The sequence below is a fragment of the Tyto alba genome, unplaced genomic scaffold (genome assembly GCF_018691265.1).
Source record: "Tyto alba isolate M040663 unplaced genomic scaffold, T.alba_DEE_v4.0 Super-Scaffold_100000100064, whole genome shotgun sequence".
Taxonomy (NCBI): domain Eukaryota; kingdom Metazoa; phylum Chordata; class Aves; order Strigiformes; family Tytonidae; genus Tyto; species Tyto alba.
Window position 1 is genome coordinate 229,371 of NW_024881265.1, and position 15,056 is coordinate 244,426.

Sequence of the window (15,056 nt, forward strand, 5' to 3'; positions counted from 1 at the left end):
TCTCCCGGAGCCCTCAGCCCCGGTTTTTGGGTCATTTCCTTCCGTTATCAGGTTTCTCTAAGCCTCAGTTTGGATACGGGGCCGCGCTCGTCGCTCGCAGCAGCTGGGATTTAGCCCTCGGCGCAGCTGGAAACAAAACCCCCAGCTGCTTATTGCAGTGGAAAACCCCACCTCAAACACCCATTTTCTCCCCTGAAACGTTTTGTTTTTTTTTTTTTTTCCCCCAAAAGTGTTCTTTGAAGGGCACAGCCTGACTTCTAATTCCTACAGCCAACCCCATTTTGGGTCCCCAGTTCCCACGGGTGCCCCGGTGAGCTCCATCCTCCCCGCAGCCCCTTTATCTACATCAAAAGCATCTTCTAGCCTACGCTCGCAGGGTTGTTTTTTTGTTTTCTCATCAACGCTGGTGACCTTCGAGGCCGCGTAAATACAACAATCCTTTCCAAAAAGGCTCGGTAAAAAGCAAGTGGTGCTTACAGGACTTGAGAAACCATCGCTGGATTAAATAACGCCCGTTTCTGAGGCTAAAACCGATACGGCCTTGATCCTCTCCACCTACCGCTGACTTCCTGACCTAAATCACCCTTTTTTTTTTTTCTGTTGTTGTTTTTATTGTGCTAAATACAACCTTCGGACGGGGCGTGGCGCCAGGCCGCGCGCGGAAATCTCCCTTTTCTCCCTCTGTTTTTTTTTTTCCCCACAGAGACTCGGCGCCCAGGTGGGCGGCGCGAGCGGGCAGCCCCGCTTTTACACAAAATAAGTCTTTATTGAGGAGCCTGCCGCCGCCTTTCGCAAACCCGCGCTACCTCCTTGCGCCGCGGCGAGGCCGAGGGAAGCCTGGGTTTGGGTGGAAAAGCTGGGATTTCCGTCGGGAAGCGCCGGGGTCCTTGCCCCGTTTCGTGTGGGTTTGGGCAGCTGGGCGCGCCGCTGCCAGGCGCCGCGGGGCCCCGGCGGCGTTTCGCTTTGCCCCCGTCCCGCCGCCCGGTCCTTCTTTTGTCCAAAAATTGGAGGATGAGTCCTGCTACGAGCCAAGGCCGTCCGTCACCCGGCCTTGGGGCGCTCCTGGATCCTGCCCGATACCCCCCTGAGATTCGGCCGAGCTCTTCTCCGCTTCCCCACCCCTCACCGGGGTGTCCCCAAGCTCCCGCGGCTCCCCGGCCAACGCTCCGGGCGCCTCCGGGTGCTCCAGCCTCGCCCCGAAATCGGGCGCCGGGGATGGCACCGTCTGCCGCTGGGCCCCCTCGCTTGGAGGGGGGCCGCCGGGCACTTCGGGGTGACTTTTGCTTTTGTGGGCGGTGACGTTGTCCTTCTTCTCGAACTTCTTGCCGCAGATGTCGCAGGAGAACTGGTAGAAGGAGTCGGCGTCGTGTTTCTTCATGTGCCAGTTCAGGGAGGCTTTCTGGCGGCAGGTGAAGCCGCAGATCTCGCACCTGGGAGAGAAAAGAGAGCGGGAGCTGAGGTAAAAAAAATTTAAAAATTGGATTAACAAGGGCTTAAGCACTTAAAGGAGAACCGGCCCCGCCTGGGTGCTGGGATTTCACGTGGGTTTAGCAAAGCCAGCGCCCTGCTCAGCCGCCTCAGCTCGGTGTGGCTCCAGCACACCCTCCAGGCAAGGAAATGCATCGCTCTCGTCAAGTCCCAGCTTATTAAGCTTCTCCAAATCAAACCCCCGCCCCCCCCAAGCTGCTCCTAGAGCTGCTGGATCAGCCCCGGGGGCAGAAACCTTTAGGCAAAGGAAAAATAACAGCCAGGCCTCGGGCTACCCGCAAATTTGGGTTGGAAAAGAAACCCCCGATGCCAACCAGAGAAGCTAAATTTGGGTTGGAAAAGAAACCCCGATGCCAACCAGAGAAGCTAAATTTGGGTTGGAAAAGAAACCCCGATGCCAACCAGAAACGCTGACGGGCCTGGTACTTACTGCAGGGGTTTTTCTCCTGTGTGGATGCGCCTGTGGATGATCAAGTTGCTGCTGGTACGGAAGGAACGGGCGCAGAACTCGCAGATATAGTCCCGCTTGTCTGTGGGGGCAGAAGGGAGAAAAAAAAAAAAAAAAAAAAAAAAAAAATCAAAAGAAAAAAAAAAAAAAGGATTAAGGCTTGATCCAGCCTGGAAGAGCAGTCGGGATGCTTTCAGGGTGAATTTAAGGAGGCAGGATGCTTTCCCAGCACAGAAACGGAGATGATGATGGAGTAGATCTGGGGAGCAGAAAGAAAATGGGTGCGGTAACATCTAGAGTGTGGTCAGGTGTAGCCCAGCAGAGGTGGGAGATTTATCCATAAAACATCCGTACGTGCCTGCACGGAGGCAGCTGACTCACCGCTGTGCAGTTTCTCGTGCTCCTTGAGGTGCTTCTTGAAGTTGAAGGACTTGCCGCAGCTGGGTTCTGAGCAGGTGAAGGTCTTCTGGTGGACGTGCTGGTACTTCTTGTGGTGCTGTCGTTTTTTTTGGGGGGGGGGGGGGGGGGGGGGAGGAAAAAAGAAGGGGGGTTAAGAAGCGAGGAGGTCGGTGCCGAGAAGCTGCGCTCGGAGGAAGCCCTAGGGAAACTTCCAGCGACAACCTCCCCCCCCCCCCCCCCCCCGTTATGCTCCCCGAAGCGCGTGGTGGGACTTCAAGTGACCTCGGGCACGCTGAGCTGCTGCTGAACACGGGGGGGGCCCAAGTCCTGTATCTGTTAGCCAGCTTTGGAAAGCCGTGGCCGATTCCGGTTGCCCCGCAACACCCAAGATGCCCAAAATGGAGCTTGGGACAGGCAAAATCTGCCCCATCTGGTGGGTCAGCAAAGCTCCCAGCGGCCCCAGAAGCAGAGACTGGGAATGGGAGGGATGCTGGTGCCCAGCTCCGCTGCTGCACCTCCTGGGGCGTGAGGGGGGGATTTAAGCGCAGGAAGAGCTGGATTTAAGCGCAGGAAGAGCTGGATTTAAGCGCAGCGAGAGCTGGATTTAAGCGCAGCGAGAGCTGGATTTAAGCGCAGCGAGAGCTGGATTTAAGCGCAGCGGGAGCTGGATTTAAGCGCAGCGGGAGCTGGATTTTAGCGCAGCGGGAGCTGGATTGAAGCGCAGCGGGAGCTGGATTGAAGCGCAGCGGGAGCTGGATTGAAGCGCAGGAAGAGCTGGAATTAAGCGCAGCGGGAGCTGGAATTAAGCGCAGCGGGAGCTGGAATTAAGCGCAGCGGGAGCTGGAATTAAGCGCAGCGAGAGCTGGATTTAAGCGCAGCGAGAGCTGGAATTAAGCGCAGCGAGAGCTGGAATTAAGCGCAGCGGGAGCTGGAATTAAGCGCAGCGGGAGCTGGATTTAAGCGCAGCGAGAGCTGGATTTAAGCGCAGCGAGAGCTGGATTTAAGCGCAGCGAGAGCTGGATTTAAGCGCAGGAAGAGCTGGAGTTAAGCGCAGGGGTTGTCCCCAGCCCTCACGTTCAGGTACTGGCGGTTGGAGAAGATCTTGCCGCAGCCTTCGAAGTCGCAGAGGAGGATCTCGCGCTTCGCCGCCTTCCTGCAGAAGGGGAGAGAGGGGAGGGAGGGGAAAAAACCGGCGGCGGTGAGGATGAGGATTGCTGAAAACGGCGTGGCTTTTGGCTCCGGCACCCCGCTCGGGCCTCCTCACCCATCTTCCCACCCACCGAAAGCTCCAGTTCGGGATGCTCAGGAGGCCCCTCGCAGAGCCGGTGCCGCTTGCCGAGGGCGTCCCACCACGGAAGGGCTGAGCTGCACCTTCTCCTCTTCCCGAGGGGCTGGGAAACGGCGCGGCGGCTCCCCCCTTCCCCACCGGCCCCCAGTACCTGATCCTCTTCGGGCCGATCTGCGCCACGTCCTCGTCGCACGGCCGCGCTCGCCTCTTGCAGCTGCGACGGGAAAGAAAAAAAGTCTTGAGTGAGGCTCTTGTCCCCCCCTCTTCGCCCCCACCGAGAAGCCGAGGTCCTCCAACCTCGCAGCTGATGGGTTTCCAACCAAACCACAACCTTAAAACCATCCTCGGGGCGACCGTTTCTCTTTTTTTTTTTCTCCCGTTTGGGGAATTCAGCCTTTCTGCCCCTCGGAGCAGGAAACGCCGTTGTTAACAAATGCACCTTTCACACATTATAAATAGGAAAATATTCTTTTATTGCTCATTACAAAAAAAGGCTTTCACAGGGTTTTGGATATGTCCCAGGACATTTAAGGTTGCTGTCCACCTCGTTTGATCTATAATTTATCCACAGCTCCGTGGAAACAGCAGCTATTTCTGGCTGACATCCTGAAACGAAAGAAAGATGCGTTAAAAAAAAAAAAAAAAACAAAAGAGGCGTATTGTTGTAGGGAGGAGAAATAAAGAGATTGTTAATAGACGACGATGCCAGACCGCATCCTCAGCATGGAATAAAACCGAGGCTTGGCATCTTTGTCCATAATCTCTTCAAAATGGTTTAGCAGCTCACGATGGCATTACCTTTGGGAAGCGAGAGGAGGATGAACACACCAAAGCCTGGAGGCTCTCGCTTTTTGCTCGTGAAATAGTATTTTCTCTCCGGTCTCCCAGTCGCTGCGACAAAAGCGGGGGGGAAAAATTAATCCGACGCTTGGAAACGTGATCTTTGTAACCAAACTCAGCCTTCAGAAGGGCAGCACTGGCCTAAAGCTCAGGCAGGGCTTTGGAGAAGGGGTTAAAAGCTCCAAAACCACCCTGGTTGCCCAGGGAAGTCAACGGCCACTTTGACCAGCCGCTCCTGCAAATCTCCACTGGTCCGTAGGTGCATCTTCAGGCACTTTTGGAGAGCTGAACACCAGGATTTTGAATGGAAAATGTGCAGGACCACCCCCCCCCAAAAATGCCAGAGGGATGTGAAAAATCCCTCTTTTTAGTCACTTTTGGGCTTAACCCAAACCTTTCTAACCTCAAATTGAGGGCAGGAAGAGGAGAAAAGCAAATGCCAGATTTACCGTCACGTTTTCCTTTGCCGGGACCGGGCCACCACGAGGGCTGTCGCTCTCGCCGCGAGGCGGTTTCAGAGCTGCAAGGAGAGGGGAAGGGTGTTTAGCACCGAAAAGAAGCGGCAATACACCGTATTAAAGTCAGGAGGGAAAAAAAAAAAAAAAAAATCAATAAAAGTCTTATTGGAGCAGCACGATACTTACGCGTCGAGTTTTGGGGCGTGTGTTTTGCTGCTGGTCCTGGCTTTCACAGGACAGGCGAAGGCAAGGTGCGTTACAAGGCGGTTTTACGTGGTCACTCCAACGGAAAAGGGGGTTTTTAACACCCTCGTCGTAACGAAAGTGTCAGAAAAATCCGGCAAGGTGACATCTCCTTGTGTGTCAGACCCGAGAGGCAACACACGGACCATCTTGTTTCAGCATGGAGACCGACCTCTCCTTAACACTCATGCGTAAAGACCCAGCAGAAAAACCAGACTGATGACTTTGAGCTGATTTAGAACGGAAAAGTGAATTTTGAGCCCACGTGGCTGGGGAGGAGAGGTTAAAACCTAACCCTCGGCCTCAAAACAGGCAGAGTGCTTGCAGATTCAATAACTGTGGTCGTTATCAAGCCGTCCCTTGGCCAACGCTTGAGGTTGGCAGCGCTGCAGTCTCTCCTCACCTCTCCCCATGGGCTTGAGCTGCCGGGCAATATAGCTGGGCTGTATAGAGCTGCTCTGGCTGCTGGAGAAGCCCCGTGTCTATAGGTGGAGACAGGAGTAGGAGGTGAAACGTATGGATTTCTTGCTGCTGCAAACCTCCAGGCTACTTGATGGCTTTCTAGAGGTGAAAGAAAGGTTCCGACGCCCACCACGGGGGTGGCTGAAGGTCTTCAACCCCTGCCCAAGCAGCACGTCCTCGCTCTCAGGCCACCCGAGCGCGGGGATCAGCTCCGTGAGAGACACAGCAGACGAAACGATGACTCGTTCAGCGCCCGCACCCCGTGGCAAAATCCACGTGCCAGGACCCCCCCTCCCTTTGCAAGCTCCTGCACCCAACGAGGCCTGGCAATGCAGCTCTGCCCTGCGGACGCCGGCACTGCGAGGAGAAAGATTAAACCCCCTCGGGGACACGTGGCTCCTGTCCTGCCCAGAGCTCAAGGCTTGAGCATCATTTACGGTTGGGTCGGATGGTTTCCTCCTGGGTTTCTCAGCATGGGAAGCAGCAGCATCTCCAACGTCCCCCGGAAGGCTCATTCAGTGGCCATGGAGAGATGGATGTCCCAAGAGAGGCACCACCCAGTGTCACCACACCTGCGCGGACATCATGGCTCACCTGGCTCGTCCACTCTTCTCCTCTGATGGGCTGGAGCTGGTCAGGTTCGGTTCAGTTGGGGGCTGCTCCTCCTTTACGGGTTTCTTACGGGTTTTGGTCTGGCTTTGTTGTCGCTGCGGCTCAGAGTCACTGGGGGAGAAGGCAGACATGGGGTAGACCAGATGGTTTAGGTGGTTGGAGGTGGTAGGACATTGGCTGGAGGTGGTAGGACACCGGTTGGAGGTGGTAGGACACCGGTTGGAGGTGGTAGGACATGGCAAAGACCCTCACCCAGGCAGAGATACAGTGAAGGGAGGTGTTTCCCCAAAAGGCTGTGCCCTTTTGAGCCCAGAAGCACCTTATTTAAGTGATATAGGGACATTATTCCCATCTCTGCTACGTCAGCTGTAGCAAGACAAGAGGGTGGCAGAGATGTCAGGTCTGAAACCCTCCCAGTGCAATACCCGTCGGGACTGGGACAGCGTGACTGGGAGCCCGTGGAGTGGCTCTCACGTGGTCCCAGTCCACAGGCTCCTTCCCAGCAGCTCTAAGCTCCTCACCTGTCCAGAGATGGGTGGTAGTTCTCATCACGCAGGTCATCGGTGTAGGCAAGGTCATCGTCCTCGGCAAAGTCCTCGTCTTCCTCTTCCTCCTCTTCTTCTTGGGGCTCAGCCCCCTGCTCCGCTTTCTCCTCTGGGAAGAGTCCGCTGCAGGAACGCAACGATCAAAGTCAACTCTGCCACGATGGGTTTTAATCGTGGAAGGTCTTCGCTAAAAGGTTGCCTGCCCGTTGGAGAACTCAAGGGATGAGATGGATGGGTCCAAACTCGCCCTTCAGCTTTGGAGAGCCCGGTTAGACACTGGGGGAAGACTCGTGCGTGCCACCACTCACCTCCCGTGATCTTTTGCCGTGGTCTCCATCTCCGTTGGCACTTGGGGAGCTGCAAAGAGACGACAGGAGTTGTGGTGAGTTGAAGTGGAGCTGGTTGAGCTGGGATGTTGGGAGAGGCAGAGGAGGGAGGAGGAGGAAGATGGGGAGTGGATCTGGCAGCAGGGTTGGGAAGCCTACAGGTATTGGAAAGGACCCGCATGGTGCCATCCCACTGACCAGCAGAATTGAAGGCCAAGTTACTTCAATGGACTCTACTGGAAGAAGTTCAACCTCTTCTCAAGTAGCTACTACAGGCCACTGTGTGGGGGGGCAGGAAAAAAGAAAAAAGGGGAGATTTTTCTCCCCAGTTTTCAATCTGGGTAAACAACAAGAGCTGTGACTCTTGGAAACTGCTGAGAGCGGCATCTGTGTGGGCTTGGTGAGGTTTTCTCAACACCTTTAATGAACCTGAGGTCCCCCAGCTCTGCTTTTCCATGGGAGGGGAAGGATGGAGAAGATCTGGGCTTCTTTTGCGGTAGAAAATAAGCCGAGTGGGAGACTCCACTACTTGTTTTTCCAGCAAAGGCCCACAGATCTGTTTTACATGGTGGTGCTGTCCAATCTGAAGCAACGGAGTTGGGGCACCATCCGCTCCCAGTCGATGTGCCCTTGGGACCGGGAGAAGGGCTGGAATTGGGGAATCAAGAAGCCAGTGGGGAAACGAAGGTGGAGGAGGGGACGCGGAGGAGCTCACCTGCGTTGCCATCATCACCACCAGCTCCCGGCTCTTCCCTCCGCTCCCCAGCACCCACGGGTGACCGAGCTGCTCCCTCCGGTTCCGCTTCGCCCTTCCCGGAGTGGGCGGCCAGCCCTGCTCGCCGGAGTGAGCGCCGGCGGCCGGCGACCGGCGGGGAGCTGCACCCCGAGTCCCCCCGTTGTTCCTCTCCACGGTGGCCGGTGGCGGGGGGACGGTCCCCCGCCGCCCTGGGGACACCCCAGGAGAAGCTGTGCCCGGCCACGCACTCCCACACCAGTTGGGACGCGCCGCCCGCGGCCGGCGGCTTCACGTCGGGGACAAAACCGCACTCCTGGCCGTGACCGTGGGACAGGACGACGAGGCGCTGCAGGGCGTCGGCGTGGAGAAGGTTGGGCTCCGGTTCGCCTGGTGAAGGCACAAAAAAAAAAGCAAAGAAATTGGTGAAAACCAGCTCCAAAATTTGGCTCCGGTTCCCCCGGTGAAGGCACCAAAAAAAAAAAAACCCAGAGAAATTGGTGAAAACCAGCTCCAAACTTTGATTCTGGTTCGCCTGGTGAAAGCACAAAAAAATGCAGAGAAATTGGTGAAAACCAGCTCCAAACTTTGGCTCTGGTTTTCCCAGTGAAATCACCAAAAAAACCCCCAGAGAAATTGGTGAAAACCGGCTCCAGACTTTGGCTCCGGTTTGCCCAGTGAAGGCACAAAAAAAAAAGACAAATTGGTGAAAATCAGTTCCAAACTTTGGCTCCCGTTCACCTGGGGAAAGGACAAAAAAACGCAGAGAAATTAGTGAAAACCAGCTCCAGACTTTGGCTCCGGTTCGCCTGGTGAAAGCACAAAAAAAGGCAAAGAAATTGGTGAAAACCAGCTCCAAACTTTGGCTCTGGTTTGCCCAGTGAAGGCACAAAAAAAAAAGACAAATTGGTGAAAATCAGTTCCAAACTTTGGCTCCCGTTCACCTGGGGAAAGCACAAAAAAACGCAGAGAAATTGGTGAAAACCAGCTCCAGACTTTGGCTCTGGTTCGCCTGGTGAAGGCAACAAAAAAAAAAAAAAAAAAAAAAAAAAAAAAAAAAAAAATCAGACAAATCGGTGAAAACCAGCTCCAAATTCTGGCTTTTCGGTTGTTCTCAACCATGTAAAATCAGCGTGAGGAGGACGTCGGCCAGGGTCTCCCTCCGCCTTCCCCACCATCTCACGCAGGTCCTGCTGTTTCCACCAGATTCAGACCTCCCCCTTTTTTAGCAGCTCCCAAAACCCCAAATAGTTCCCCCCCAAAAAAAACCCGAGCTGGGGATGCCAACAGCCCCAAGGCAGGGAGCGATCCGCCTCCTTCACGGGGGGGGGGCTGAGGATCGGCAGCACCCGAGCCCTCAACGCAACAGGAATCTCCTCTCTTCACCACAAACCTCTTTTTTTGGACCCAAAATAACCGATGTCACCGTGGATTTGGGGTGGGAGGCACCTACCCGGGCTCCAGACGCAGCCGTGGGAGCTGTACCTGCGGTGGAAAAAGGGAGTGAGGGCGAGCTCAAACCTTTCTTTCGGCCCTCCCGAGGGATTTGCAGCCCTCCCTGCGGACCTGTCGAGGAGGAACTGGGCCAGCTGGGAGTGCAGGGCGAAGCCGAGCTGCTCCTTGAGGCGACACCAGCGCTCCAGGTGCCCCCCGATGCGGATGCGGCACTTGCTGCGGCGGGCGTCCAGCTCCCGTCGCTTCTGGCGTCGGATGAAATCGGGGGCTCGCTGGCGGCCCGGGCGGCCCGGCTCCATGGGGGGGGTCTGGGGGGTGGGGGGGGGGGGACAGGGATGAGTTGGGGCGGGGGACGTGGGGACGTGAGGAGGGGGACAGGAGATGCGTTGGGGTAGGGGACGTGGGGATGGGAGGGGTGGAAAAGGCTCCGTGGGGGGTGGGGACAGGGACATATGGGGGGGACATGGGGATGTGGGGGGGTACAAAGACACAGGGAGATGGGAAATGGGGACGGGGGGGGGGACAGCGACACATGGGGGGGACATGGACACGTGGGGGGGGGACATGGGGATGTGGAGGGGTACAAAGACACAGGGGGATGGGAAATGGGGATGTGGGGGGGGGACAGGGACACATGGGGGGGACATGGACATGTGGGGGGACACATGGGGATGTGGGGGGGTACAAAGACACATGGGGATGGGAAATGGGGACATGGGGGGGACAGGGACACATGAGGGGGGACAAGGGGATGTGGGGGGGTACAAAGACACATGGGGATGGGAAATGGGGACGTGGGGGGGGGAACAGGGACACATGGGGGGGGACATGGACACGTGGGGGGGGACATGGGGATGTGGGGGGGTACAAAGACACATGGGGATGGGAAATGGGGATGTGGGGGGGGGACAGGGACACGGGGGGGGGACATGGACATGTGGGGGGACACATAGACACATGGGGATGGGAAATGGGGACGTGGGGGGGGACAGGGACACATGGGGGGGGACATGGACATGTGGGGGGACACATGGGGATGTGGGGGGGTACAAAGACACATGGGGATGGGAAATGGGGACGTGGGGGGGGGACAGGGACACATGGGGGGACACATGGGGATGTGGGGGGGTACAAAGACACATGGGGATGGGAAATGGGGATGTGGGGGGGGGACAGGGACACATGGGGGGACTCATGGGGATGTGGGGGGGTACAAAGACACATGGGGATGGGAAATGGGGACGTGGGGGGGGACAGGGACACATGGGGGGGGACATGGGGATGTGGGGGGGTACAAAGACACATGGGGATGGGAAATGGGGATGTGGGGGGGGGACGGACAGGGACACATGGGGGGGGACATGGGGACATGAAGGGGGGACAGGGACACATGGGGGGACACATGAGGATGTGGGGGTGGCCAGGCTCCAGGTAGGGGGCCTGGGGGGGGTCAGGGGGGCCATGGGAGGGTGCTGGGGGGGACTTGGGGGGGGGACATGGGGGTCGCCCTCCACCATGGGGGGGGGTGGCCAAGGGGGGGACACAGGGTGGGCGAGGCCACGCTGGCCCCGCCCCATCCAGCTGAAGCCCCACCTCCCCTTTAGACCACGCCCCCACGCCTTGGCTCCACCCCCAACCCCCCAACCCCGCGCTTCGCCCTCTAATCCCCGCCCACCCGCTTCAACCACGCCCACTTTTGACACCCGCCGCGGTCTGTTGGCTCCTCCCATTCCTTCCCCCAAGCCCCGCCCCTCCTATCCGTAACCCCGGTTCCCGCCTTCCCGCCATTCTATCCCCCCCCCCCCCCCCCCCCCCCCCAACACCCCCCGTTCCCGCCGCCGCGGCCCCGTTCCCGCCGCCGGGCCTTAAAGTGGGCCCCGCGGCTGGGAAGGGAAAACCGCCGGGAGGAGAAGGGCCGAGGCCCCGGCCCGCTACCGCCGTCCCCTCCCGCAGCCGCCCCGCACGCCGGCGAACCTCCTCCGCCGGGCCGCGCTCCATCTCACCCCGCGGTGGCCCCACCCCGGGGCCGTGCCCCCTTTAAGAGCCAAAGGCGCTCTTCCTCCCCCCCCCTCCCCCGCCCCCCCCCCACGCCACTCACACTGCTGAGGAACGGCGACAAGATGGCGGACAGCCCGCTTTCCCCCCCGCCTCTGCGCATGCGCCGATCCCGCCCTCACGCAGAGGACGCTGGGAAATGTAGTCCGCATGGTGGGAGCTGAAGGAAATCAAGGCCCTTTTTTTGGGGGGGGGGGGGGAAGGAACGGGACGACGCCCCTTGGGGTCCCCTTGGTGTGTTCCCCCCTTCTCCGCACCCCGAGGGCGAAACTCCCGGGACCCCCCCGGCCTCCCACCGACGGGGTGGCCATGTTAGGTCTAGGGGTGTGTGTAAGGCCCACATCCAAGGTAGATTTTTTTTTTTTTAAATATTTCTCTTCAGGGGCACTTTTTGGCGTTTTACAGCCCCACTGAGGGCAGTTTTCAGGTTGGGAGGTGAGTTGGGTTGCCTTCATGCAGAAGGTAGAGGCCCTCCCCCCCCCCACCCGAACCTGCCCCACATCCCTTTGAGCCAGCCCCAAAGCTGTGCTAATAATTAATAATAATAATTTCAAAAGCTAACACACTTAGTGCCATATCTGGGTGACCTCTTCCATGCTCACCCTGTGCTCCTTCCCCCTGCTCCAAGGCCTTTTTCCGGTGATGGCTGATGTTGCCCAAAGGAGCCCAGTTTTACATTAAATCATTTTCCAGCCTTTTGAGCATCTTTTTTCAGGTTCTCTCCCTGGCAAAAGCTCGGATCATCTTGGCATCACCACCGCCGTTATAAATTTAGCGTTCACCTCCAGCTGATTTCTACCTTCTCCCTCAGTTCCCCCACCCCACCCCCCAAAAAAGAGTGGGTTTTTTTGAATTAAATTTCTTTTATTATTTTTTAAAAGCACTTCTTGTCGCCCTTTTCCCCAGCATCACTTCCTGTGGGGTGGCTGTTGCAGGCAGAGCACCGGCTGCATCCCTGCTCCGCCAAAACCTCAAACTCAATGAAACCACTTGAGAATTTCAGAATGGTAAGAATTGTTTTTTTTCACACCGCAGCGACTCTTTTTTTCCTCCTCTGAGCGGGCCTCGCCCATTATTTTTGGGGTGGGATGGAGGATTTCAGTGCTTTTGAGCGGTGGAGGATTTCAATGCTTTTGAGCCGTGGCAGTTTTTCCCCACGCCTTGTCCCGACCCCAAATACCTCCAACACCCCCCCCCCAACCCCGCAGCTCCCTCCTTATATACTAATTAGCATGCAAATGAGCCAGCACCTTGCTGTTGGCATATTACAAGATATGGGGGGGGGGGGGGGGGGGGGCGGAAATGCCCCGACCCCACAACGCCTCAGAGGTGGGTGGCTTTTTTTTGGCAGATCCACTTCAATTCCGCGCTGCAGTTTTCGGAGGTGATTCTGCCCCCCTTCAGCACCCCGCAGGCTCCGCCACTGCTCGGGGGGTTCAGCTGGAAGCTGCCGGGGTGCGGGAGGGAGCCCGTGTCACCGCACGAGGATCCCTGGGGTGAAAAGAGAGGTGCCCCCAAAAAAAAAAAAAAAAAAGACACCCGGCTCTCCCCAAAACGCTCACCAGCTGCGGTCCAGGCGGGAGCCGTTCAGCCAGGTCCAGCCCTGCACCGGGGAGAGGAGAAGCCCGATCCAGTAATAGCTGGTAGGTTTCTGGATGGATTCAATTAGGAAATCCTACAACGGGGGAGAAGGGCGGGTGGGGGGTGCCAGCCGGCCACCCCCCCCAAACCCAAGCTCTAGCCTGTCCCAGCCGCAGAAGGTGGGTGCTTGCCCCGGATTTCTGGGCGAAGCCCTTCCCCAGGCACCGCCAGCCCCATCCCACCCGGCCCCCTTTACCAGTTCCTCCCGGTCCCCCAGCATCACCAGCTGGGCACCCCGATTCACGCAGTCCACCCGGCTCTGGTTCCAAGGGTCGATCCCGTTGCCAAACCAGTAGCACTTGGTCCCGCGCAGCCTCCAGCTCGCGGGGCACAGCCAGCACCCCTCGCCCCCTGCGGACGGACAGATGGACACCGCCAGGCTAAGGCGCGGAGCCGGGGTGGGGGACAGCAGCTTTTGGCTGGAGGGGTGTTCTCTGGGGGGGGGGTGAGGGGGTGGGTCCCTTTGAGGGGACCCCAGGGTGGGGTGGGGGGACCTGTTGGGGTGCACAGGCTCTTCCTCAGCTCCAGGTTGAGGCGGTCGGAGCAGAGCGTGGCGTTCCCGCGGGCCGCCGTCCCCTCGGGCTGTCCCCTCTCCGCCACCAACCAAACCACTGGGAGAGAGGGACACTTCAGCCTGAGTGGGAGAGCTCCCCCTGCACCCCTCCCAAAAAAAAAAACAAAAAAAAACAAAAATAAAACACACGTGGGGTGGGGGGGAAACACAACACCAACTCACCACATGCCCCGAGGGACAGCAGCAGGGCAGCCAGCGTGGCCCCGAGGAGGCAGCGGGGACAGCGGAGGGGTCCCCCAAGGACCCTCGCTCGCTGTGGGGCAAAACCCCCCCAAGGGTCTTCCAGGCTCCATTCTGCGGTCAGGGGTTGGGAAAAAAAAAAAAAAAAGAAAGGGGGGGGGGGGGAGGGGGCGGGCAGCGCTCAAAAGCATCTGTCACACCACATCCCCCCCCCCCAACAGAGAGCCCGAAACGAGGTGGCGTGGGGCAAAGCACCCTGGTGAAACCCCCCCCCCAAAAACCCCCCTGCTTTGCACAAAGTTGTGACCCCAGTAAAGGATGAGTGGCAGGAACTGGGTATGTCGTTTCCCCCCCCAAATCCCTCTGCTCCCCTCTTTTGGGGTCACAGCCAAGACCTCTAGCTCAGCGGGAACAGGGTGGGAACCACAGCCTCCAAAAAAGCACCCCCCCCCCCCCCCCCGGCTTCAATCCGTGCCTCAGTTTCCCCAGCTTGAGCAGCTCTTGGGGACCCAAGGGGCTGCATCGCCCCGCTTCTCATCACCACCTCCTCTTTCCTCAGTTCCCCCCCCCAAATTTAACCCCCCACTACCTGCATGCTGGAGGGGACCGGGGCTCCCCGCTGCGCCCCGCTTCTCTAAAACCGTGTAACCATCCTCATCCTCCATGGTGCCGAAGAGCCGAGAGGCCACCAGGCTTGGGGACAGGAAACCAGAGCACAGCTGACCACGCGGCCTTGGGCCATCGAGGGCTGAGCTGGCAGCAGGGGCCCGAGCTTCCTGCCAGGGGTGCAGCTCCAGAACCCAAAAAGCTGCTTAAAATAAGGGGGGGCGGGGGGGGGGTAGAGCAGCCTTGATGCCTGGGTGACGGGCGCTGGGGAAAGGAGGGAGGTGGGAAAGCCAAGGTGCACCCTACAGGGGAAAAGGCAAGGTGTGGGACAAGCTCCTGCAAGAAAAATAAAAAAAAAAAAAAAACACACAATGATTTTTCTGCCTAAACCCTCCCCCCCTCCAAAAAAAAAATAATAGCGGAAGAAAAAAAAAATAGGTAAATACGTTGATTTTTAGAGAAGCGGCTCTCACCGTGATGAGATGGCAGATGTGACCACGCCCAAGCCACATGCACCCAGGCACCTCTTAATTAGGAGCAATTTCATTAGCCTAATTAAGCACTATTTTATTACCACCCGCACTTCTCCTCCTTTCATCCTTTGCCAGGTCCTGGCAAGCATGCAATAATTGCATTTATTTTCTTGGCTCCAAGGAGGAAAATGGCCCCAAACCCGTTTTGCTGAGCAGAGGAGGGGACAGCA

The 15,056-nt window shown here is 57.8% G+C and overlaps 2 protein-coding genes across 4 annotated transcripts; both read right to left on the reverse strand.

Moving 5' to 3' along the window:
- Positions 1-598: 598 nt before the first annotated feature.
- On the reverse strand, positions 599-11,434 carry LOC116960900 (zinc finger protein 692). Of its 3 annotated transcripts, none has more exons than XM_042802042.1 (12): positions 11,396-11,434; positions 9,409-9,605; positions 9,296-9,327; positions 7,825-8,232; positions 7,092-7,140; positions 6,760-6,906; positions 6,221-6,349; positions 3,775-3,837; positions 3,410-3,488; positions 2,318-2,432; positions 1,919-2,195; positions 599-1,430 (listed from the first exon to the last, which is right to left on the reverse strand). In XM_042802042.1, the coding sequence occupies exons 2-12, from the start codon at positions 9,594-9,596 to the stop codon at positions 1,022-1,024; spliced, it is 1,896 nt and encodes a 631-aa protein (XP_042657976.1). In that variant the 5' UTR covers positions 9,597-9,605; positions 11,396-11,434; the 3' UTR covers positions 599-1,021. The 3 variants fall into 3 exon arrangements, with proteins under 3 accessions (XP_042657976.1, XP_042657984.1, XP_042657971.1); XM_042802050.1 differs by lacking the exon at positions 11,396-11,434 and adding an exon at positions 11,272-11,322 and having other exon boundaries at positions 1,919-2,018; XM_042802037.1 differs by lacking the exon at positions 11,396-11,434 and adding an exon at positions 11,272-11,322.
- Positions 11,435-12,219: 785 nt separating this feature from the next.
- Positions 12,220-15,026, reverse strand: LOC116960908 (killer cell lectin-like receptor subfamily B member 1B allele B). The gene is made up of 7 exons (XM_042802313.1): positions 14,928-15,026; positions 14,337-14,555; positions 13,730-13,861; positions 13,488-13,604; positions 13,190-13,344; positions 12,915-13,027; positions 12,220-12,799 (listed from the first exon to the last, which is right to left on the reverse strand). The coding sequence occupies exons 1-7, from the start codon at positions 14,986-14,988 to the stop codon at positions 12,676-12,678; spliced, it is 921 nt and encodes a 306-aa protein (XP_042658247.1). The 5' UTR covers positions 14,989-15,026; the 3' UTR covers positions 12,220-12,675.
- Between the last annotated feature and the right edge of the window lie 30 nt (positions 15,027-15,056).

What these genes read in the sequence shown, in the direction of transcription:
- LOC116960908 (XM_042802313.1), bottom strand. Translation starts at nt 14,988, where the DNA reads ATGCAATTATTGCATGCTTGCCAGGACCTGGCAAAGGATGAAAGGAGG. An exon ending in AAGGAGGAGAAGTGCGGGTG is followed by an intron (nt 14,556 to 14,927) that starts GTAATAAAATAG and finishes TATTTTAAGCAG; the next exon opens with CTTTTTGGGTTCTGGAGCTG. An exon ending in GCTGTCCCTCGGGGCATGTG is followed by an intron (nt 13,605 to 13,729) that starts GTGAGTTGGTGT and finishes CCTCTCTCCCAG; the next exon opens with TGGTTTGGTTGGTGGCGGAG.
- LOC116960900 (XM_042802037.1), bottom strand. Translation starts at nt 11,295, where the DNA reads ATGGAGCGCGGCCCGGCGGAGGAG. An exon ending in GCCCAGTTCCTCCTCGACAG is followed by an intron (nt 9,328 to 9,408) that starts GTCCGCAGGGAG and finishes TTTCCACCGCAG; the next exon opens with GTACAGCTCCCACGGCTGCG. An exon ending in ACGGCAAAAGATCACGGGAG is followed by an intron (nt 6,907 to 7,091) that starts GTGAGTGGTGGC and finishes GCGTTCCTGCAG; the next exon opens with CGGACTCTTCCCAGAGGAGA.